Raw genomic sequence first — 25,267 nt, 5'->3', positions numbered from 1 at the left:
AGCTGCTCTCAGCCTGATCCTGAAGAACTGGCAGGGGTGGTTCCTGAACCCAGAGCTGCCACCAGCCCTGAGCAGGATCCAGATGTGGGACTGTCAGGCTGGTTCACTTGATTGTCAGGCGCAGCCACTGATAGACCTGGGGTAGGTTAAATTGGTCCAGTAGATTTCTGGGTTAATATGTGCTTCTTCATGCAAGATTATTTTTATTAAAGATTAGTCAGGGTTGAAATATGTAATCTGCCTGGTATGCTACATGAAAAATCCAAGTCAGAAATTTGGCACTATGTACATAAGATAGAGCACCCATTTAATAAAAACTCTTTGGCACACTTATAACTTGTCATTACTAGACTTGCAGTCCCTCCTAGCTCCTCTATTCTTTACAGGTCTATCATTTTACATTTCTTTAATCAACAAGCTTATTTTTCATGATGCCCAAACAAAAACTGGAATTTCAGCTAGTCCAAAGGATGTCACTGAGTATGAAGTTGGAATAGATGTCCAGTATTCAACTTCTGGTTTAACCCAGCCATGCTCAATGTTTTGGCCCCACAGACAGAACAACTGCTGCAGGGCTGGTCTGCAAATTGAATCCAGCATGGGGTCAGTTGTCAGGATCAGTCTGCAGATATGAGCTGGAATGCCAGCCCAGCCCCAGATGCCAGAACTGGCAACAGTGATCCCATGTGCCAAATGCAACTGCAATGTGACCCCGCACACCAGCCCAGCACCACACGCTGGATGTAACTGTAGAGCAACCCCACATGACATTCTGACTCTGTGTGCCAGATTCAGCTGCAGAGCATCCTTGTGTACCAGCCTGACCTTGCAGACTGCCCTGAATCCATGCACCAGATATGTCCACAGAGTGACCCCACATGCTGGCACCATCTGGCGCATTGGCTGCATCATCTAGCTTGCAGTGATTTCCACGTCTGGAAATTTGGTGGTGCAGGAGTGGTAGCAACATTAATTGCCACAGCATCCAGAGTCACAGCAATTAATGCTGCCACTGCTCTCTCTGCACCAGATTTTCAAATGCGTGGAGAGCCCCATGTGATGAATCAGTACACTAATCCAGTCTATCCATCCAACATTATAACAGTATTCCTCTATATTCCTCAGTATTCCTCTGTATTCCTCATTCAGCTCCTGAATCCTGTGACTGGAGATCTGTACTGGCTGCTCTGTCCCCTTCCTTTGGTCTTCTCCTCCTTTCCTGTCTTCCTCCCTCCTCTCCAAACAGAGAATGAAGGCCAGAGCCCTAACCCCCAGTCCTCCATTCCTTTCAGTTGCCTGGCCAAGTTGAAGAACATTCCCGTCAGTTAGCTACCAAAGCCCACAATGAGCCTTTGTGGAAACCAGTCTTTTGTGAAAATAAACTCTGTTTTATATCTGTTCCAAGAAAAGTTTTAGCTGTTACATTGTGCACAGCTTTTGGTTAAAACAAACATACCAAAGAAAGGAACAATTGTAATCTTATTCTTGCTACATAAAACTGCTTTGTCAGTAACTTATGCAAAATGTATTTGATTCTAAAATATGTATTTGCAATATCAAATCTGAGTAATTTGTAATTGAGTGATGAATGCAACTGTGTAGATACCTGTAAAAATAGTCCCTTGTCACTTCCAAAAATTCCCAGGTAAATCATGTGAAAAATCTGATAACCTTCCATGAAAATTTCAATTAATGTTAAGATGCTGAAGCAAAAAGTAACAGAAAAGCAACTTAGACTGCTTAACAAAGGTTAACAGCAACAATATTAATTCTAATTCAGTACAATCTGGCGTACAAATTAATCATGACAGAAGTCCCTGCATTTGCAGTCTTAGGAATCAGTAGCTGAATTAGTTTTTTGATATGGTCATCAATGTGCAACAATGACAGTTATCCAATGCAGATAAATTACAGTAATAACTCTCTTGTTTTCAAACTGATTGGAGGTGAATAAAATATACTACTCATACAGAAGATGTTAGGGGAGGGCCAGATTTTACCACCAATGACAAACAAGGATTGATTCATTTTCCTCCTGCAGATACACAGAGACATGATATGGAACCTCACTGACAGTGCTCAATAGATGTGTTACAACCACCATTTCCTCCACAAAAACACCAACTCATTTTAACCTCCCCCCCACTTCCTTGATTCTAACATATCACTGTTATATTATGAAAGTACAGAACGAATCCCCCAAGCAGAAAGGAATGGATCCAAAAGAATCTCCGTAAGTAACACGTGTCCTCTAACCACTTCTCCACCAGAGTTCCAAAGAATGGGAAAGAATAGGGGGCATGAGAAATTCAGTCAGATACACACAAGCAGCAAGAATAGATAAGCTCCATTCCCTGGCCACGTCCAGATAAGCCTGGGTGTTTGGTTCCCTGCGGACAAGTAGTAGTGGCAGACCATGCACCACAGCTACTTGTCCACAGAAAACGCCCATATGATGCATACTTTTGCATGCCAAAATCAAGTCAGATCATTGGTTCAGTGTCCCCTTGGAGCAGAAAGCTGTCAGGTGCCATATCCAGGAATATCTGACCCCTACCACTATTTATCATATTTATTCACTACTATATAGCAGGGAAGTTTAAGTTTCTGTTATTTCTGTAACATCTAGGTTCATGTCCTGCATCAGTTGTTCACACACTGTACCATCCAAGTTAGGAACTTACCTGTGTGTATGTATATGTGGGTTGTATGTGTGTGAACTGGTGCGTGTGTGTGTGTGTGTGTGTATGTAATTGTGTGCATGATATACGAGATATATAGATCATGATATACAAATTAGTGATCTGTGTCTAACTTTTGGGGTGTATAGCATATGTACTCAAATTGGTGATAGGTATACATGTGCCTAGGCTGGTTTGGATGTGTATGTACCTGACTTGGTTGTGTGTGTGTGTGCGTATTCATCCAATTGATTTGTGTGTTTGTATATGTGCAATTGTGTCACACCCTCCTGTCTAACAGCACACTATTGCGATCCTCAGAGTTGGCCTGACCCCACAGGGCCATACCACCATACCACTGGCACAATTATTATGCACTGTGGTGGCAACAGTTTCTGCCCCCCTCTGATCTTGGTGCCTGGGGCAGCTGTCCTGGTCACCCCACCTTAGTTATATTACTGTCTCTGTACTAAAATAAGATGTGGAAATTAAATGAGTCTTTCCCAGTATTCTCCACTTGTTTCTTAATTTAAAGTTCTTCTTAATAGTGCTGCCATCTTGAATCCCAGAGGGGCATTCCCCCAGATACAAAGGTGGACTCCATCCTTCAAGAGTTCTGTTTTCTAAATGCATACCAAAACCTTCTTTATAATCCTAAACCCATCTTCATTTCACTTAACTAAAGTTGTGGTTTATTGTCAGAGCTTAGCAAAATCCAGAGTCTGAGGGTGCAGTTGGTTGCTAGGGAGTATATTTGCCCTTGTAGACATTTAAAAACACCCAAAAAAATGGTGCTTTACTTTAAATTCAGTATGTCTCCATGCTGAGTCTACACATGCCCAGAAGAGGCAGTGCCTTAGTTGAATCCAGCTCACCTCACATCTGTATATATCAGGCACTTTACTGGGGCTTTTTTGGCACTTTTAGCTAATAGCTGACTGACTCAGCTTTAGAAAAAAGTTCCAAAAAGCCCCACTGAAGTGCCCAATCTATACAGATGCTGCAGAGCCAGGTCTAAATAGCATGCACTTTTTCAGGGAGGAGTGGGGGGTAGGGAGGTTAATATCTGCAAGCAGCCATAATGTCTAGTTTCCATGTCGCTTCCTACAGTTCACCAATAGATGGCAGATGAGAGCTTCTTCATGTTCTGCTATAGAGCACAGAAAACACAGGAAGGATCTGGAATGGAAAAAGTAACTATGATGGGTAGTCAGTAATGCCAACTGTCATGAAAACATCATGAGACTTGGGCTTTCTAAGTCAAAATAACTGACTCATGATCTCTCAATCAAACTCTTAAATCTCTGGATTTGTCCCAGCTGGTAATTTAGTGGTGGGGAAGGGGCAAGGTAAAAGGGAAAGGATGCAGGGAAGGGGGATATTGAGGCCCGCACAGTAAGGAAGTGATTGGGGCAGGAGCAGGGGCTCGGGTGAATGGGGCTCCAGGGCTGGGGTGGGTCATCCTGAGCCAAGGGGAGGGGCTCAGCCCCCCACAGCTGTGCACACCCTCAGGAGAGGAATGGGGACCTCTGCCCTTCATGGGGCAGAGGCGAGCTGCCTACTGTGGGCTCAGGGCTTTGGGCCCTGATGCCTTTGCCTCAGGAGCTCAGCTCAGATACCATTGCTGCCTGATGGCCAGGCAGGGGATGTGAGGCATGCTGGCCATGCAGCACATCCCCTGCCCACCCAGTGGCAGGAAGCACACTGGTGTCATGCAGCTGAGCTCCCAAGGCAAAGACAGCAGGGTGCAGGGCGTCAAGCCTGCAGCAGGCAGTCTGCCTCTGCCTTACGGGGGGTACATGCCCCTCCATGCCTCCCCCAGGGATGCGCGCAGCTGCAGGGAGCCCACACCCCCACCACACCTCTGGACAACTCACCCCGGCCCCAGGGCCCCACTCACCTCAGCTCCTGCTCCTACCCCACACCCTCCCTCACTGTGGGGGCCTCAATTTTCACCCCTACCCCGTCCTTTTCCTCCCACTCCTTCCCCTCCACTTACCAGCTGGGTACTGTCTGTGTGTCAGTCTGTGTCTCTGTGTGTCTGCTGCTCACTCCCAAGCCACAGCACCCCCAGCCTTGATGTTGCCTCTCACTCCTGGCCCACAGTACCCCGCATCCTGCCAGGGTGTGTGGGGACCCTCCCTCCCCAGGCCCCAAACCTCCTCCTCTCACCACACACCCAGGGCCCCCCAGACCTTCACAAATACCTTCTCCCACCTCCACACTCACACTTTAAAAATATCATGTCATGATTTACATGCCAAACTCTTGATTTTTTGCATGGTGGGGTTGACAATACGGTGTAGTTATAATGACTGACAATTTGCTTACTTCCTCACAGTATCTGTCTTTAATGCAAGATACACAGGGTGTGGATATGAACTACAAGGTTCTGTTATATAGCAATTTTTTACGGTAATTTTTATGGCTATTTTTATGATAAACTGTAGCCAGTTTATGTCACTTCGCTAGAAAAAAAATGAATATTACAGAGGCAACCTCAGCTCCCCTTCTCTAATGTCTGGACTAATTTTTAAAAGGGCATTCTCAGAATCACTTCCTCATCTTAAGAAGCTTAAACTTGCCTTTAAATGTAACCCCCTCCCTCTCTTCTCCACCTCCACAGCTTCCCTCTGTTGCCGGCACAAGGTGCCCGAGGGAGGCAACAATTGAGTTCGTTGCCCGGTGTGCGTCGCGCCAAATAAACACACTGGGGGAGAAGCAGACAAAGTTTATTTGAGCTCAAGTAAAAGGCACAGGGAGACTGTATAGTCTCAAATCCTGCGCACCTAACCCTGCAACAGCGGGATCTTTATACCCCAGTCACTTTCACTGTCAGTGATTTTTCACCAGCTGGCCCCCCTCTTTCTCCACTTTCCCTCCTCCTCTCTCTCTCTGAGCGGTGCCCTTGCATTCCACAGATAACAGTTTTAGCTCGCCTGCTTTCCAGAAGGACAGGAGATTGCAGGCGCCAAAGAAAGGGTTACAAAGGTTGGGCAAGGGCGGGGGGGTTTGGCTCTTCTGAGCCTGGAGCAGAAGGACTTCCTCGACACTCGTGGTCTTCCATCCCTCTGAGTTACCCAGGGTTATGCCCAGTGACACCAACACCTCCATCCCTCTGTGTTGATAAGCTTACCAGGCTGGGAACCAGAGAGCTCTTTTTATTCCCTCCACTCAGACAGCTATTTTGTTCCCTATCAGAAGGCTGAATTCTTCATAACTGAAATAATTCAAGTTTAAAAATGACACACCAGTGCCAACAAGACTAAGACTTTGATTCTTTCTAGTTTTTAAAAACCTGAGGAAATAAATTAGTTAAGAAAATATAAGGCCCTCCTTTGTTTCATTTTCTTCCATACAAGTTTTTGAAAAAGAGCACAGAAAGAGAGAAGAGGCAGTTATGTTCTGTATTATCCTGTGTAAAGTTTAGCTGAGTGTATAACATTTGGTCTGCTGTCTTCCAGAAAAGATAGCAAATACACAGATGGAAAAAAAATAATATATAGGCGTCTGATATTGCAGAGCCCTGATCACCCCCATAAAACCCAGTCCTTACTAGGCAAGCATGGAGAGAAGCAAAATAAAAACATGTCTAATTGCAATGGGTTCTCATTTGGATTTTTTATAAACGAACAAAAAAATGTAGTTCATCTGTTTCCATTTCTATTCCTAATCTTCACTTTTTTCTTTTTTTCTTTTTTTTTTTGTAAATAATGCTAGAAACCAAAGCAGGGAAATGGTGTTAAAGTGATGTTGTTGCCATGGTGGTACAGCAAATATTTGAGAGGCAAGAATTCTTGGGTTTTATTTCTTTTATTAGATCAACTGTGTGGTTGGAATAGATTTTGACAAGCTTTTGAATACAATGAATTCTTCTTCAGCAGAGAAACCCTGTTCTCTCTGAAAACAGAACTTCCCATGTAGCTGGCACACCAAAGCAATTAGTCATCGACACAGTCCCTTTCTGCCATCTTGTGGCATTTCAGTGTTAGCATGGTTCCAGTTCAGACTAATGTGTTTAGAAGTTCAGAAGGACTTAACCTTATTATTTTTAGCTGTATTCATGTAGTGGGTATGGATTAATTCCATGTTATTTCCAAAAAAGTTTTCTGGTCCCAACTGTGAATTTACAGATATTTATATGAATTTACTGACTGATAAATGCATGGAAAAACTCCTATTGATTTAAAAGAGGTCAGGATTTCATCCATCATATTCAGCTTGAATATTCTGTTATATTACAAGTGAAAGTAAAATCAAAACAAATATTGTAAACAGAATTTGAAAGATTAATCTTTTTGCTGGAAAAAACTGAAAACTGACACTTAGAACTATAAAATCCATAGTTTGTTCCTAAATAGAAGGCAAAATAGGGAGTAACTGCTTTAGAGATGAATTGTACCACACATGAACTTTAGTTGTTCTTTATTTGAAATATGTGGTCTTTTTATTTTTAAAACAACTATCCATTATTTCAAGTCTACATAAAGCTATAGCTTCCAATATGACCTCTTATATCCCTATCCAGAACATGTTATATATTAAATTAATTTTTATGTAACAAAATAAAGAACCATATAACAATGCATGACAGTCAGCTTTCCTGTGCTTGCTTTCAGACTGGAATCACCAACTCGATCTTTGAGCATGGATGCACCAAAAGGGATTAACATTAAAGCCCAAGCTGGGAATATTGAAGCACTTTCTCAGATGGATATCAAATTACAGAGTAGTGATGGAGTGGTGAGTGTGATAAATCCTATTTTTACTTCATGGTTTTAACTGATGCTATGTGATAGTGTCATCAACATCATTAAACCCTTTTGAGTTCCAACAGTGTGATTGTTCAGATTTTAGTAAATAGGCTGACAGTTTCAGATTATGGTACCATAATAATGCATTTTTATAGAGCAGGGGACTACATAATAATATAAAATGTTATTACTGTTAAATGAGTGTAAGAAAAGACTAAATTTTCTTTGTAAATTTAGCCCATTGGGCCTTGTTTAGTTCCACATTACAGTATCTAATCTCCAAGTACCTTCTGACTACTGAAATCTTCAGCTCAGAGTTAGACTTTGAGGCCTACATCCTCAGAGGTATATAGGCTCCTTCTGACTCATTAGCTACCTGCCCCCACTAGTTGCATTCTATTAGTAGCCTCTGACACTGCCTACTTTCAGCACAGAAGTTTCTGTCCATGGCATGTAGTGCCCTTGCTACACATGACATGTATTACACAATTAACAGCTTAGTTATGCAATAAATTTAGACCAGCCACCCATGCAGAGTAATTATCACAGGATAAAAATGACTATCTAGCTATGAAAGGAGCCAACCAGCTATAAAGTTAATGCTTGAAAATGTATAACAGCTCTATAGCTGGTTTCTATCCAGCTATAATTTGAATGTGATTGTGTAGCAAGGCCCTAGATATAGGCCCACTGAGCATGCAAGCATAACATAAGACCATAAGAATTTCTGTTTCCTGGATCAGACCATAGGTCCACCTAGCTCCAGTATCCTGTCTCATGCAAGGCCAAAAAGTGGATGCTGACGGGTAGGTAAACAGATTACGTGCAAAATTTTCACCCTTTGTTCCTCTCCTACTGATGCTTCATTTGTAAAACCACTTGTGAACTGATTTTGCCCCACAGCTAACTATAAAGGCGATGCCCTGTAGGTGCTAAAATGGGATTTTCAAAATTCTTGCCTACCTTGCCAACAGAGACTGATGATACTAGGCATGCTTACAGAAGCCTTCTAGATCTAAAGGATTTCATAGATTTCATAGACATTAGGGCTGGAAGGGACCTCGGGAGATCATCGAGTCCAGCCCCCTGCCCAAAGGGCAGGAAGTCAGCTGGGGTCATAGGATCCCAGCAAGATAAGCATCCAATTTACTCTTGAGCATCCAATTTACTCCTGAATGGATGTGGATGGGCAAGTATGACAGTGTAAAGAGACCTCCCCTTTCCCCCTTTTTCAGTCGCTCAGTGGAGAGAGTACTCATTTATGACACATACCTTCAAGTCAGTGCTCTAACTTGGGCAGAGTAGAAATATAATACCATTCTTCAACATCGCAGGTGGGTACTCTAACCATTGGGATAATCTGTAATCTGGATGCTACATACACATATGTAACATCTGCACCCTTTCTTTTGTAAGGCCGCATCTGGCTTGTTTGTGCTGTAATTCAGCCTACAGGTTGCCCTGGTGAAACAGGCAAGAAAACACCTAGTTTGAGAAGGCTATTTCAAGGCTTACTTGGATGGAGCTGAACTCAGCTTGTTAGGGAGGGTATTGATACTTGATAGCTTTGCAGGTGAATAGAAACAAAACCATGGGTACCTACAAAGTAAGGCAGTAGAGCTTTCAGAATATCAGTGGACCTATATCCTTCCCCTCTCAAAGTACACCTACTGGATACAGAGTTTCTCAATTACTGAAGAAGGGCATTTGTGCTTGAAAGCTTACAAAAAAACAAATTTCCAACTGTTTAGTTAGTCTAATAAAAGATATCACATCTATCCAAAGAGCCTTGTCTACCTACTGGATAAGGATTTATGCAAAACATAGTAGAGGAGGCAGCGTCCCCCTTTCACCATTTGGCCTAGAGGTTAAAGTACTCAGTTGTCACCTGGGAGGCAAAGGTTTACTTCTCTCTTCTGAGAGAAATGGGAACCCACATAATCTGCTTTATAAGAGAATGTGCTGACTGCCAAACTATAAAGGATTCTTAAGTAATGCTTTCTCAGTCTCTCCTGCTGAAACTGTAGCACTCTGCCTGACATGACTGAGTATTCATTGAAACAGAGACAATAACTACATAGCCTAGACGTGACAGCACTCTGCTAGTGGCAGGGTGAAGTTTCAAGTCTACATCTCCTACATCCCAGAAGAGTGTGCTAAGTTCAGCACTCTTGGATATATCCATAGCATTTCCAGCCAGCCACAAAGAGGGATGTCCTTTGTGGGAGTTGATCATGGTCTGAATATGCCCTGTCAGAGCAGGCCTTAAGGCTTTGCTGGGAAGGGGAATGGCTTGTTGGAGAATCCCACCAGGCTTTACACAAGTAAGGACTCTAAGTAGCTTGCTGGCATCAGGATTTAGGTGGTTTTGTACATGTCTGTTAGCAGAAACATAGACCCTACAGGGTTAGGTGGCACTTAAGACAGTTTTTGAGGATCTAAATGGCCTCTACGTGTTAGAAGCTCAGAAGACAATTAAGAACCTCAGAGCATGTATATTCTGCTAATATACTGAACCTGACAGTGTTGTGCTGAAACATATCACAATGCTCTGCCTGCTCCCTCCTGCGCTGGAAGGGGTGTAGCTGTGTATGAATAGTGCTACAGATGGGAGAAGCAGCAGGATTGATCAGCTCTCTTGCGCCATTGCACTACAGTTGCTACTCTACTTTTGGTTTGGGATAGCACATACAGAGCAGTGCAGTGTATTTGAGTCCCGTCATAGTCTCCAAAATATTCTCCCTTATGTTTGCTGTAATGTGTTACCATTACCACAACCCTGTTTGTCCTGCTTTCTCACATACAGCTTTTGCTTGATGCTGAAACCGTACGACTGCCCAAATTGCCTCAAGGGACAACAGGTGGACCTGGTAGGTCTCAAGGACTCTATGAGATCTGCGTTTGTCCGGATGGAAAGCTTTATATGTCAGTGGCTGGCATGAGTTCCACTTGCCATGAATATAGTCATGTCTGTCAATAAAACACCTAAATGTACCATGTGTTTTCAAGCTTTATATTGTTTTATATTTTTGGGTAACAAACTATTACTGATAGCAGAGTTTTCACGATTTTAAAAACAAAGGCCACAATTTAGGAAACAAATACACATGGAGAAGTCTAGACTGGAAGGGGGAAAAAATATGCAGGAGCACAATTAAAATTTAAGTTCAGAAGAAATGTGCCAAATTAACTGTTCTGGCAGTGACTTCTGGAAGTCAGCCATACAAAACAGCATAAGAAAAATAATCTGAAAAGATTTGTTTGCAACACTGAACTGTTAGTCAGACAGTTATGTAATTAATTGTTAGTGTTTCCTAGTTGTATGTTTTCTCTTAACACGTGTAAACTTTTGCTAGTAACACAAATTGCATTAGTGTGAGAAATTCATCTTAAAACTACTTGAAATATTTGGTAAGACAAAAGCATTACTTGATGAATTCAGATAGTGCCAGCAAATGGTCTATGCAGTTTTTTTCTTGCAATAACATAAAACATGAGTAATGTGCTTATCATGTGATTTTGTGAAAAAATATGTTAATTTGCTATTATCTTTTTTTCCATTTTGGCTAAGTCTGTATGTTTGCCTTTTCATATAAATATCAGAATAATTCATACACAGTCTCCAAGAGATGATGTCTAGTATTCTCTGTTTTCATAGCTGTTAACTTTACACAAGAAAATATGTTGTGTATTCCACTTAATAGTTCTTTGTGCTGCATGTAACATGACAGTCACTTCAAACTTTTACATCTTTTAAGACATGGTTATTTAAGTGAAACAAGGAAATTTGTTTGCCCCTGAGAAGATGCCAGGACTATTAAAGATCAAATATGACGATGTCTTCAGATTTCCCCAATACCTGGAGCTATTTTTGAGCCCACAATATTGAATTAAGATGAATATTGCATTTCCATCTGTAGCTATTTACTGATATTTTTTGTTTCTAACAAAGAGGTACAAAAGTTGAGTACTTCTTTTAAATGATTTTGAGAAAAGGGTCAACTTTATTTTTAAATACTGATTTTAAATATACAGTTGAAGCTCTCCCTGGTTACCAAAGCATTTGTACAATGCAGATGTCTGTACCAATAAACAAATGACACCTACTTTGCAGGATAAGGGATCGTTAATGGCCTATTATGTAGAACCTGGAAATTCTAAATTTAACCCCTTTGAAGCTTATTTGTATATTTACTTATTATTTAAGAGTTCCTGTCACTGTAGTGCCTTGGTGCTTCTATGTAACTAAATAATAAACAATTTACTAAAATATAAAAGTGCACCTAGTCTGGGGGATGTAAAAGACACTGTCTTATTGTTTAGAACTTGAGAAGCAGCACAAAACACAAAGCTGACAAAGCTAAAGAAGATAAAGACCTCATGTCATTTCCTCAAAATTATTACTTCGGCTCTTTTAGATGATCAAAAGAAACACATTTGCCTGCTACAAAAAGCAAAGTTGCCTGCCTAACTATTAACAGGAAGATCTCCCGGTTGGTTTTTACCAGTCTAATAGCAGGAACAGCCTTGGATGCTCCTTGCTTCAAGGGCTGTTTCTGTATTTTTTCCAAGGTTTGATAAGACAAATTACTGAAACAGGCCTCTGAATATGGATTTAAGCTCAGGACTTCCTCCTCCTAAGTGAGTACCTTGACCTTTGGTATAGACGGTCCAGCAGGCATTTCTTTCTAGCCCAGTTCATAGTTCCTTTTTTTTGTAAAGTGGAACAGTTTCAATGGGAATGGTAAAGTCTGCTCTCCCGCTTCCTTCTATCCCCAAGGATAACCTGGTGGTTCAGCCATTCCTGTGGGACATGTGCACCTAGGTAGGAATGCTGCTCAGGCAGAGGAGGGAATATGAACTCAGATCTGCCATTCTCACATGTTCAGTGAGTGCTCTAGTCACTAAGCTATGGATAAAAACGGTGGATAGCACTGCCTCCTCTGTTTGGAAAATCTTGTTCTTCTTGTGGTCTCAGATGCTTCAAGAAATAAAGAAAATCAGATCCCTGTGTCGCTGACTGAGACACTCCCAAGAGGGCAGGACTTCAAGCAAACATGGCATCATGCCATTCCTGGGTGGGCTGCAGCTGGGCTCGGGGCACAAAGCTCAGCCTGCAACAGCAGCTGCATCCGCTGTGCACAAATGGGGGGCATGTGCCCTCCCGCAAAATGCCAGGCAGCACCAGCAGCTGCAGCAGTGGTACTGGAGGGAGGGAGGAGGCTGGATCAGGGGCAGGCCCTGCACAGCTGGGGAGGGGGACAAAGCCATGAGCAGCTCATCCAAGGGCCGTGAGGAGCGGGGGCCACACAGCCCAGCAGGGCATGGGGGGCATGTACCCCCAGATCTGCATGCTGGCTGGGCTAGCTGCTGCTGGGGGTTGTAGCCAGGGCTGTGCCGGGCGACACTGGGAGCAGGGCTACACGGAGGGTTGCAGGCACCCGAAAATTCACCGTAGCCCCTGTTCCCAGCACTGCTGGCTGGCCCAACCGCAGTGCAGCACAGCACAGAGCAAAGCAGACCACTGCTATGAAAAATGCAGCACTGCCCTACACCCCCTCCCCTCCAGGGTCTGCGGGGGGTGGCACGGGCTGGAGCTGGAAGGCAGCGCTGCACTGTTCATGGTGGTGGTCTGCTTTGCTCTACACTGTGCTGCACTGCACTGTGGTCAGGTCAGCTGGTGGCACTGGGAGCAGAGGCTATGGCGAATTTTTGGGTCCCTGCAGTCCTCTGCGTAGCTCCACTCTCAGCACTGCCTGATGAAGCCCCAGCCCACAGAGGCAGCTCACCCAGCCAGCATGCAGATTTGGGGGCACATGCCTTCCATGCCCCCCCTCCCCGCATCCCCCAGCTGAGCTGCTCACAGCTTGGTCCCCCAACCCAGCTGTGCAGGACCTGCCCCTGCTCCATTTCCCCTTCTTCCCTTCCTCCCTCCCCACTATTGGAGGGGAGAGGGAGATTGAGGCCCCAGCAGTGAGGGAGGAAGCGGGACTCGGGCTGGGGCCTTGATCTGCCCCTCTCCATGGCCCCTTCCCCTCCTCCCACCCTTTCCTCCACAAACTTACCTGCTGGGGAAGAGCACCCACCCAAACTTTTTTCTCCCTCTGCCTCAATCTGTCCCTCCCCCACCTTTTTCTCCTCACAGACTTACTGGGTATGGGGTGGGAGGGTGGGGGGGGGTTGGCACATGGTAGATCTTGGGTTGCTTTTAAATGCCAAAGGTGATCTACTTAAAAAGGTTGGTCAGCCATGACTTGCCCTTGGTGAATCCATGTCGTCTGTTCCTAATCCCCTTCTTCTCTTCCTCCAAGTGCTTTGAGGTAGATTCCTTGAGGACCTGCTCCATGATATTTCCAGGGACTGTGGTGAAGCTAACTGGTCTGTAGCTCCCTGGATCCTTCTTCCCTTTCTTAAATATGGACACTATGTTTGCCCTTTTCCAATCATCTGGGACCTCTCCTGATCATCATACAGCACACCTCATGCAATTCTAGGTCAGGACAACAAATGGATGCCTTTGTCTCACCAATCACTATAACTTTCTTCCTCCTCCTCTTTATGTAATAGTCATAGAGCCCCATTCCCAGGGTCACAAAATTCCAGCCTTCTAGTCTAAGTCTCTGACACCCCTTGCGATTCTTAGCAATGGTGCCCCATGCAGAAAGCCCTAAAGCTTCCATTTCCTGTGTTTCATAGGTTTCTAGGAAAGTAAGGCTGGAACATACCTCATGAGGTAATCTAGTCCAGTCCCCTACTTAAGGCTAGGAGGGATTTCATGAGGTATATAGTCCACATAAGATCGATCATTATTAAACCATTCCAGCCAAATATTTACCTAACTTGCTCATGGAAATTTCCAGGGATGGAAATTCTACAACTTCTCTAGGTAGCCTGTTCCAGTGCTTGACCACCCTCATAGTCAGAAAGTTCTTCCTAATTTCCAACCTAAATTTTCTGTGCTGCAGTTTGAAGCTATTGCTGTCCCCTACATCCACAGGGAAAACTCTATTGCTATCCACCTTACAATTGTCCTTCAGGTATTCGAAGACTGTTCCCAACCCCCAACCCCCCCCCCCCCATCTTCTCTAAATGAGAAGCCTAAATAACCTCAGCCAAAGTAAGCCTAGTTCTTTCAGCCTTTCCTTATAACTCTTGCTGCCCAGGCATCTTTGCTGCTTTGTGCTAGACTCTTTCCAAACTGTCCACATCCTTCTTGAAGTGGGGAGCCCAGAACCAGACATAGTACTCCAGGTGAAGCCTTACCAGTACTGAATAGAGTGGAGGAATCACTTCCTTTGATTTGCAAGTGACACTCCTGGTAATACAACCCAGTAGGCTATTGCCTTTTTTTTTGCAACAAGGGAGTGCTATTGGCTCATCTACCATTTATGATCCACTGTAATCCCCAGCTCCTTCTCTGCAGTGCTACAATCATTCCCCAGTCTGAATTTGTGCATGTAATTATTCTGCCAGGAACACAGGACTTTGCACTTGTCCTAGCAGAATTTCATCTGACTGATTTTGGACCATTTCTCCAGTTTATCCAGGCATTCTAAATCCTACGCCTACCTTCCAGAGTTTCTGCAATTCCATCCAATTTGGTGTCATTTGTTAATTGTGCATTCAATCTCACTGTCCAAATCATTAATACAAATGCTAAACTTGATGGAGGACAGACCCCTGAGGAATGCCACTTGAAACTTCCTCTCAACTAGACATTGAGCCATTGAAAATTACTCATTGAGCACAATGATCCAACCAGTTATATGTCCATCTTACAGTACTTTCATCTAGTCTGTATTTCCTTACCTTTTTAATGAGAATGTTTGGGAAACACTATCAAAAGCCATCTAAAATCAACATCCACTGCTCTCCTCCCATGCACAGAGCCTGTCACCTTAGCATAGGAAATTGAGTTGGTCAGGTGTGACTTGCTGTTTGTGAATCCCTGCTGGCTCTTCCTGATCACCTTGTTCTTAGTGCTTCAAAATAGATTCCTTGAACTTCCTGGTCCATGCGTTTTCCAGGTTTCAAGGTCAAACTGACACAGTTGGACTTCTCTAGATCCTCCTTCTTCCCTTTCTTAAAAACGGATACTTGCCCTTTTCCAACCAATCTGGGGCCTCAGCTGACCTCCACAATTTCATAAAGAGCAAAGCCAATAACTCTGAAATTACCTTAGCCAATTCCTTCAGTACCATAAGGTGTATCCCACCCAGCCCTGCCAAACTTTAAAGCATCTAATTTTTCTAAGCATCTAAATCCTTAGCCTCTTCTTCCACTACTCTAAGCCAGTGGTGCCCAACCTTATTGCTCCATGGAGTGGATGAATGGCTCAGGATCAGTCTGTGGGCCAGAGCCCATGTGGAGTTAGCATATGTGGTTGGTCTGTGGGCCAGATCCTGCATATCATTCCAGCCCCATACACCAAATGTGGCTGTATGCTGGCCTGACCCCCAGCACCCTAGCCAGATGTGGCCACACACCTGCCCCATCCTGCATGCTGGACCAACCCTCACCTGCCCAAATCTGGCCACATACCCACCTGACCCTGGGTGAATCCATCACAAGACACTAACTGCACAGTAACCTAATAATACTGTGCAGTAATGTGTTGGGCAAAAGCCATGCTAATACACTACTGCACAGTACTATTGGTTAACCAAGTACTAAACTTAATGCACTGTAACTACAGCACATTAATGAACATGTAGACTTATCCTGTGTGCCTGGATCTGGCTGTGCACCAACATGGCCTTGTGACAGCCTGACCCTGCATGCCTGGATGAAGTTGCAAGCCAGCCCAACCCCATACACTAGATGTTGCCATGCATCAGCCAACCCCTCATGTTTGGACCTAGCTGCAGAGTTCCCCTGCACACTAGGGCAAAGCCATGTTTCTGGCCCACTGGGCTCCCCACAGGTCTGGAAATTTGGCAGCAGAGGAGCGGCAATTAGCACTGCCACTGCTCCCGTCTCCAGGTTTCCAGACTTGGAAAAGACCCATGGGCCTGACAGGACTGGAGGTTGACCACCAGTGCTCTAAGCTGTTTACTCCTCCATCTTTGCTGCCAGCTGCCCTAATCATCTGGTAGCTGACTTCATTTGTGAAAACTGAAGTAAAAAAATATATTAAATACTTCAGCATTCTCTGTATCACCCATAACTAAATTGCCGCCTGTATTGAATAAAGGACCTACACGTTCTTTGGGCTTCCTCTTATTCTTAACAACTTATAGAGTCCTTTTTTATTGCCCTGTTACATCCCTTGTCAGTTGTATCTCAAATTGTGCCTTGGTCTTCCTAAGGTGGGTAGTATATTATATGTAGTTGCTCTGTTTTGACAGCTAGTAGAAACATAATATTTTAAGTTTTAGCAATTATTTGAGAAGTTAAATGGTTTACAAAGCCTTCCTCTGCCTGTTTTGGAGTATGGCCTTGAACACAGATGTCTTGCAGTTTAGGAAAGTGACCTACCCAAAAGTTATCAAATAAGTGTTGTTCACTCACCCACTGAAACCATTCCACTTTGTATTAAAGATGCATTGTGCAAAACTCACCATACAGACTAATGATTAGGATATTCATCTGAGAGCTGGGAGACTAAGGGCATCTATACATGAGGGCAGAGGCTGCTCCAACACGTCAGAGCAGACTCGGTTAATTGAGCCAGCTGGAGCATGGTAATTGTTGCGCTCCAGCAGCTTTCTGCATCTCATGTATCGGTGTCCCCATGCTTAAAAATGGCTGTGGGAGCTCTCAAAGCCGTTCTAATTATAGTGTGGCCTTCTCGCATGGCCAGTGGGAATGTAAAAGTGTCCTAAGGTAGCATGTCTCCAGCTAAGTAATCTACTGATCAGCAGTGCTTCCAAAAGTTGGGCATCACAACATCTAAATTCCTTTATGGATCTAGTCCTACATGATTTGTCAAAGGTCCACCAAAAGTCTTGTGGTCGAGCAAATAATTGAACCCAGGATCCCAAAATATCTAAATGGGTATCCCAACCACTGGTCTGTCTTTCCTGTCTACTGTTGCACAGCTCTATTTTTAAATCTGTTTTCTGAAAAATTACAAAAGAAGTACCATAAATGTGGAAGTGAGTGTGGAAAGTACAAGAGATGATCTCCCAAGTTCTCCCTGCAAATATCTTCATATATGTATTTTAGTATTCAAAAATGATCTAGTTCCCACTAGAATGCCACCTTGGTAAATACTTATAGATCATTTTAAAAGAACCATGGAATTGCTTTAAGAGAAACATATTTCTATTAATTTTGAAATGTTATTTTACCAGTGACCACCAACATAGTGAAAGAATTAACAAAGCTCAGAACAGTGGGTTTCACTACTGGCCAAGTAGAAAGTTTTCCAAAAGTAGTAGTTAATATGAATAGCAGCTTTTGCCCCTAAGTATTTAACTGTTTATTGTAAGGCAGAAGACATAGAAACAGAATAGAACAATATTATAAATATTTGTTAGGAAGTAGCCAAACAAGGCTTCTCTCCCTCTTTGCAATCCAGCATGTATTTTGTTTGCCTTTAGGTAAATGGAAACTGCAAAAAATTAACTGAAAAATTGTATTCTTGAATAAACTTTATATACTTTAAAAAAAAAAAAGGGTTTATCTTTTCATGGTCAATTACTGCTAAAGCCCATTTTAAAACTGAAATGAAACAACTGAAAAGTCCTTTAAAAATACTATTAAGATGTATATTTTTGAAGCCATGTTAAGGATTAGCCATAACTGAACATCTCATTTCCAGTGTCATACACTCTAGAATCTGTTTCATTATCTGGCCACATCATATTTAAGCTGTCGTACCTGAGAAAATACAGTTGGATTCAAGTTTTAGAAGCAAAAATTCTAACATGTTGTATCATACATTCAGCAACACAAACCAAATGGGAGAGGATTTTTTTTTTTTTTTTTTTTTTTTTTTTTTTTTTACAGAGAATTGTAAAATTGACTGACCTCTGTGCGAAACTCATATACAAAAGTGTTCTTACAGGATGCCAACATCAAGTTGCAAACATATGTGTTCTGTTTTAACATATTTGTGAGATGTTTTGAGACAATGCATAAAACAGTGTTCATGGGAACATGGTCATTAGCTTGTCAACCCTGTACCTTACAGAATGTGGTAGTCATAAGTCTTTTAGTTAAAAAACATTGATTATTTATATTGTCAACATACTGAAAATTAAAAACTTGCTATCTACTTTGGTTTTCACAGTAGGTGTGTACTTTTATAAAATGCAGTGTATGGGGATGATCTAGCAGTTCTCAAACTTACTAGCAATACCACAATTAAAAACTGACACTTTTTTGATCAGTGCTCTTAGAATGAATTCTTTTAATATTAAAACTTCTTCCAGGTAATTATAAATATAACCTGAATATAACCGTGCCTCCATCAGCAATGATTGAGTTACATATATTGCAACAAATGGTATTTCTTTAAAAGCAAGCTGTTGTGTAAAATACCTGATGTTAGAAAAAAAAGTTATACAAACATTTTATTTTCTGGTGTCCCTTTCCTAATGCAACTCCAGGGTGCTTTTTAGTGGTAATGCTGTTGTATGGAAGGAAAAGTTGGGGGTAGGAGGGTGACTTCAGCAAGGCTTTTGATAGCATCTCCCACAGCATTCTAAGGAAGTATGGGTTGGTTGGACGAATGGACTGCAAGTTGGATAGCTAGCTAGCTGGATTGTCAAGTTCAACAGATAGTAATCATCGGCTCAATGTCTAGCTGTGAGCTGGTATCAGGTGGAGTGCCCCAGGGGTCAGTCTTCTTCAATATCTTCATTAATGATCTGGGAGATGGGATGGATTGCACCCTCAGCAAGTTCATGGAAAAGACCAAGCTGTGGGGAGGGTGGGTGCAGTAGATACACTGGATGTTAGGGATAAGGATTGAGAGTGACCTAGACAAATTGGAGGATTGGGCCAAAATAAATCTCATAAGGTTCAACAAGGACACGTGCACTTAGAAGGGAAAAACCCCATGCACCAGTACAGCCTAGGGACTGAATGGCAAATAGCAGCTCTGCAGAAAAGGACCTGGGGGGGTTACAGTAGACACTAAGATAGATTTGTCAGCAGCGTGCCCTTGTTGTCAAGAAAGCTAACAGCATACCTATGGGCTGCTTTAGTAGGAGCGTTGCCAGCAGATAAAGGGAAGTAATTATTCCCCTCTATTCTGCACTGGTAAAGCCACATCTGGAGAATTGTGTTCAGTTTTGGGCTCCCTGCTATAGAAAGGATGTGGACAAGTTGGAGAGAGAGTCCAGCAAAGGGCACCGAAAATAGTTAGTGGACTAGGGCACATAACTTATGAGGAGGGGCTGAGCGAACTGGACTTATTTAGTCTGGAGAAGACTGAGGCAGGATTTGATAGCAGCCTTTAACTACCTGAAGGGTGGTTCCAAAGAGGATGGAGCTAGACTGTTCTCAGTGGTGACAGATGACAGAACAAAGAGCAATAATCTGATGTTACACCATGGGATGTTTAGGTTGGATATTAGGAAAAACTCTCTCATTAGGAGGGTGGTGAAGCACTGGAACAGGTTATCTAGAGAGGTGGTGGAATCTCCAACCTTCAAGGTTTTCAAAACCTTGCTTGACATGGAATGATCTAGTTGGGGCTGGTCCTGCTTTGAGTGGAGGTTGGATTAGATCCTGAGGTCCATTCCAACCCTAATTTTCTATGATTCTATGAAATGTGCATATGCATAGCTATTCTATAGGATTTGGCTTCATATCATGTATAGAACTGTTTATTAGGTCAGTTTCTGCCTAATGTGCCAAGTGCTGGGTTTCACAGAAAGACCACCTATTGATTTTAAACAGCTTGCATGCAGAAATTAGACATGGGAAATGATGTTTCATAGTTTCATAGTTTCATAGTAGCTAGAGTCGGAAGGGACCTAGGTAGATCATCTAGTCCGACCCCCTGCCTTAGCAGGAAAGAGCACCGGGGTCAGATGACCCCGGCAAGGTGCTCATCTAACTTCCTTTTAAAAATCCCCAGGCTCGGAGCCTGCACCACTTCCCCTGGAAGCTGGTTCCAGGCCCTAGCCACCCTGACTGTGAAGTAGCGCCTCCTAATATCTAATCTAAACTTACCCTCCGCCAGTTTGTGACCGTTATTCCTGGTCACTCCTGGCAGCGCACGGGGGAACAGGGACTCCCCCAATACCTGCTGATCCCCCCTGACCAGTTTGTAGCAGGCCACAAGGTCCCCCCTTAGCCTTCTCTTGTGGAGGCTAAACAGGTTCAGGTCCCGTAGCCTATCCTCATAAGGCCTGCCCTGCTGACCCCTGATCATACGAGTGGCCCTCCTCTGAACTCTTTCCATATTGTCCACGTCCCTCTTGAAGTGTGGCGCCCAGAACTGGACGCAGTACTCCAGCTGCGGCCTGACCAGTGCCGCATAGAGGGGGAGGATCACCTCCCTGGACCTGCTCGAGATGCATCTGTGGATGCATGATAGGGTACGATTGGCCTTCTTGACTGCCTCCCCACACTGCCGGCCCATGTTCATCATGGAGTCAATGACGACTCCAAGATCCTTTTCCGTCTCCGTGCTGGCAAGAGGAGAGTTCCCCAACCTGTAAGTGTGGTGCCGGTTCTTCCTCCCCATGTGCAACACCTTGCACTTATCAGTGTTAAACCCCATCCTATTCTCATCCGCCCACCGTTGCAACCTGTCAAGGTCAGCTTGTAGCCTATTGCACCCTTCTAGTGCACCCACATCCCCCCACATCTTAGTGTCATCAGCAAACTTGAACAGGGTGCTTTCTACCCCCTCATCCAAGTCACTGATGAAGATGTTGAACAGTGCAGGCCCGAGGACCGAGCCCTGCGGAACCCCACTGCCCACATCCTTCCAGGTCGAGAAGAACCCATCCACTACCACCCTCTGGGTGCGGCCCTCCAACCAGTTGGCGACCCATTTGACCGTGTGGGCATCGACACCACAGTCTCTCAGCTTTTTGATGAGGACAGGGTGAGAGACAGTGTCGAAAGCCTTCCGGAAGTCCAAAAAGACTACATCCACAGCAACCCCTGCGTCTAATGATTTGGTGACCTGATCGTAAAAGGCCACCAGGTTGGTCTGACAAGACCTGCCACTGATAAACCCATGTTGGTTGCCCCTGAGCATGCATTCCCCCGCAAGGCCCTCCTGGATGTGTGCCAGGATAATTTTTTCAAAGAGCTTACCCGGGATTGAGGTCAGACTAACTGGCCTGTAATTTCCCGGGTCCTCTTTTTTTCCCTTTTTGAAGATAGGGACCACATTGGCCCTCTTCCAGTCCTCCGGCACCTCGCCAGAGCACCACGAGTGCTCATAGAGCCGTGCCAGGGGTCCCGCAATGACCTCAGCCAGTTCCTGTAGAACCCTAGGGTGAAGATCGTCCGGACCAGCGGACTTGAACACGTCCAGCTTCTCCAGAAGTACCCTAACTAACTCCTCGCTAACCCTTGCCCAGGCGTGTCTCTCTCGGGGCCCGAGGGGGGCCCAGCAGGGAGGTGGCTGAACTGGTCCCTACTTAGGAAGACAGAGGCAAAGAAATCGTTAAATATGTTAGCTTTGTCATCTGGCGTGATGACTAAGTTGCCCATCGTGTCCTGCAGGGGCCCCACATTACCCGGGACCCTCTTTTTACCCCCTATGTATTTGAAGAAGGACTTCTTATTGTCCTTAATCCGGGAAGCTAGTCCTATCTCCAACTCTGCCTTGGCCCTCCTGACTGCCCCCCTACATCCTCGGGCGACTATAACATAGTCCTTCTTGGCGATGACCCCATCTCTCCATTGGGTATATGCCTCCCTTTTAGCAAGGAGACATTCCCGGATGCTCTTAGTGAGCCATGGGGGTTTATGTGCCCTCCTGCTCCCTTTGACCCTTGTTGGGATTACCTCCCTTTGGGCATGGAGGATCGTCTCCTTAAGGAGCAACCACTCACCTTCGACATCTGATTCCCTTCCCCTCTGGGTCCTCAGCGCTTCCCCAACTATCCTCCTTAGCTTGTTGAAGTCAGCCCTCCTAAAGTCTAGGGCTGTTGCCTTGCTGCAGCCCTTTGCCACCTTACGCTGGATGGTGAATTCCAGCAAGCGATGATCACTGTCTCCCAGGTGGCCCATCACCCGCAGCCCCCTCACCAGGTCATCACCCGTGGCCAGCACTAGGTCCAACAAGGCGTCTCCCCTGGTGGGGCTGTGCACCTCCTGGGTTAGATGGAGGTCCTGCAGTCTGGCTAAGAACCGACGTGAGCGATCAGACTTGGCTGACTGCTCCTCCCAGCAGATGTCTGGGAAGTTTAGGTCCCCCATGATGACCACATCCTTAGCCCTCACTGCCTCTGTAAGCTGACCTAAGAATTCCAGGTCGAGCTCTTCTCCCTGGTTGGGAGGTCTATAGTAGACTCCCACCGTTAAGTCTCTCTCCCCTGGACTGCCTTTTACTCTAACCCAGAGCACCTCAGAGTGCCCCCCCTCTACCCCCATGCTAATTAACGAGGAAGTATATTCCTCCTTGATGTAGAGTGCTACTCCTCCACCTTTCCTTCCTATCCTGTCCTTCCTGTATAGCCTATAGCCCTTGACACTCACCGCCCAGTCATGCGATGAGTCCCACCACGTTTCTGTGATCCCTACTATGTCAGGGCTGGTGACAGCTAGGAGGAGGGCGAGTTCCTCCTGCTTCTTCCCCATACTTCGAGCATTCGTGTAGAGGCATTTGAGGCCTTCAGCGGTTGTGCCCACTGACCCCCTAGTCTCAGCAATGCCCCGTCCCCTATCGCTTACCTGTTTCTCCGTTTTGACCATTGGTCTGGGCTCGCTGGCTGTTGCTGGGCCTGGTATGTCATCGTCTCCTCCGCCCTCATCTTCCCCCTCCCCCGACGAGCCTAGTTTAAAGCCCGCCGAAGGAGGTTCACCAACCTGGAAGAGAACACACGCTTACCTTTAGGGGAAAGGTGGAGCCCATCCCATCCCAGCATGTCTCTCATCACGATGTGCCGGTCATGGCTGAGGAAGCCAAAGCCCGCCTCGAAGCACCATTCCTGTAGCCTCCAGTTGGTCTCCGCAATGCACATCTCGTGACGTCTGCCGCGTCCGCTCACTGGCAGGATGGAAGAGAAGACCGCCTGTGCGCCCATCTCCCTCAGCACGCCTCCCAGAGCATGGTAGTCCTCCATCAGGCGATCAGGGGCTCTCCTGGCCGCATCGTTAGTACCCACATGGACAAGGACCATGGGGTAATAATCGGAGGGCTGGATGATGGACTGGAGCATCCCCTTCACATCCTGAATCTTCGCTCCGGGCAGGCAGTAGACCTCACGTGCTGAGGGATCCTGGCGACAGATGGGGCCCTCCGTACCTCTCAGGATGGAGTCACCAATCACGATGACGCGACGCTTCCTCCTCTTAGGCCTCTTGACTCCCGCCGCCCGCACAGGACATTGTGTGCACAAAGTCTCCTCCCTGGAATCTTCCACTGCTCCCTCCTCCTCCAGGGCTGCCAGGACCTCATATCTGTTCTCCAGATGGACAGGAGGAACTGGTGCCGCAACATGGTTAATAGCTCTGGCGCGGGAGACTGTCTGCCACTCAGCGGTGGAGGGCTCATCCCGGTCTGCCCTCTCCTCTGTTGTATCACCCTGCAGAGAAAGAAAATACCTATCAATTTCCTCCTCTGCCTCACGGATTCCCCTCAGCCTGCTGACCTCCTCCAGGAGCTCCTGCACCCGCTCCTCCAGGGTCCTAAGGCGGATACCTACAGGACAGGTGCAGGAGTCCCCAGTCCCTGCCCCCCCAGACCTTGCCAGGCAGTTCCCGCAGGCCAGGGGGTTGGAGGACGGCAGCCCCCCCGAGGGCTCTGTCTGGGTGGAGGCCTCGGACAAGCCCCGGGAAGGCCGCGCCCCCCGGGCAGGGGCCCTGGCAGAACTCCGTGTCGACACCATCGCAGGAGTTGCTGCCCTTACTAGCAGAGCAGGGGTCAGCCTCTGGGCCCCGCCTGTTCGCCCGCCGGCGCGAACGCCGCCGCAAACGCCGGCGCGCTCTTACAGACCGCGCCTGTTTGCGCGCTCTGTTCGCGCGGCTCGGGAGCGCGGCTCCCTACCGGCTCAGCTAAGAGGGACCCGGGGGGCTTCCCCTCCGGATCCGGCTCAGCTGCGCCGGCCCCTCAGTCCCTCAGCCCCACTTACCTTAGGGGGATCAGCTGCTGCTGGCCCCTCAGCTGCTCCGCTCGCCGCCGCCGCTTCTACTACTGCACTCTCCTCCGCTCCGGGTCCAGAAAGGAGGCACACGTGTGGGAAGGACACACGTGCGCCTGAGTCCCTCTTCTCCCCGCTGCCCCTGACCTCCAAGTGGCGGAAGCTACGTCAAACCGCCGTTTATAAAGGAGGCGGTTTGAATTACCCGCCGCTGCCTTACCCACCAATCAGGCGCTCCGGTGTCACCGGAAGTGCCTGTCAATGATCCCGCCCCCTGAGCACCCCCACTGGGGAGGATCTGGTGAGACTGGAGCCTGCTCCCCTAGGCTAGTCCCGGGGGCACTCCCTGGCTTGGGGGACAACCCCCTAGCCCTCACCTGTTTGCGCGCTCTGTTCGCGCGGCTCGGGAGCGCGGCTCCCTACCGGCTCAGCTAAGAGGGACCCGGGGGGCTTCCCCTCCGGATCCGGCTCAGCTGCGCCGGCCCCTCAGTCCCTCAGCCCCACTTACCTTAGGGGGATCAGCTGCTGCTGGCCCCTCAGCTGCTCCGCTCGCCGCCGCCGCTTCTACTACTGCACTCTCCTCCGCTCCGGGTCCAGAAAGGAGGCACAC

The 25,267-nt window shown here is 46.0% G+C and overlaps 1 protein-coding gene across 5 annotated transcripts in view; it reads left to right on the top strand.

Annotated features, from left to right (window-relative positions):
• Positions 1-10,429, top strand: part of SGCG (sarcoglycan gamma) — a 289,481-nt gene extending 279,052 nt beyond the window's left edge. For all 5 annotated transcript variants that reach the window (XM_090028939.1, XM_090028908.1, XM_090028918.1 and 2 more), the window contains 2 exons: positions 7,301-7,424; positions 10,242-10,429. In XM_090028939.1, coding sequence (XP_089885065.1) covers positions 7,301-7,424; positions 10,242-10,415 — 298 coding nt within the window. In that variant the 3' untranslated portion in view covers positions 10,416-10,429. The remainder of the gene's footprint in view (positions 1-7,300; positions 7,425-10,241) is intronic.
• Positions 10,430-25,267: the final 14,838 nt, after the last annotated feature.

Source organism: Crocodylus siamensis, chromosome 1, assembly GCF_052110815.1.
Source record: "Crocodylus siamensis isolate JL-2025a chromosome 1, ASM5211081v1, whole genome shotgun sequence".
Lineage (NCBI taxonomy): Eukaryota > Metazoa > Chordata > Crocodylia > Crocodylidae > Crocodylus > Crocodylus siamensis.
The sequence above is the reverse complement of the archived record's forward strand: the minus strand, read 5'-3'. Positions and strand labels throughout refer to the sequence as shown.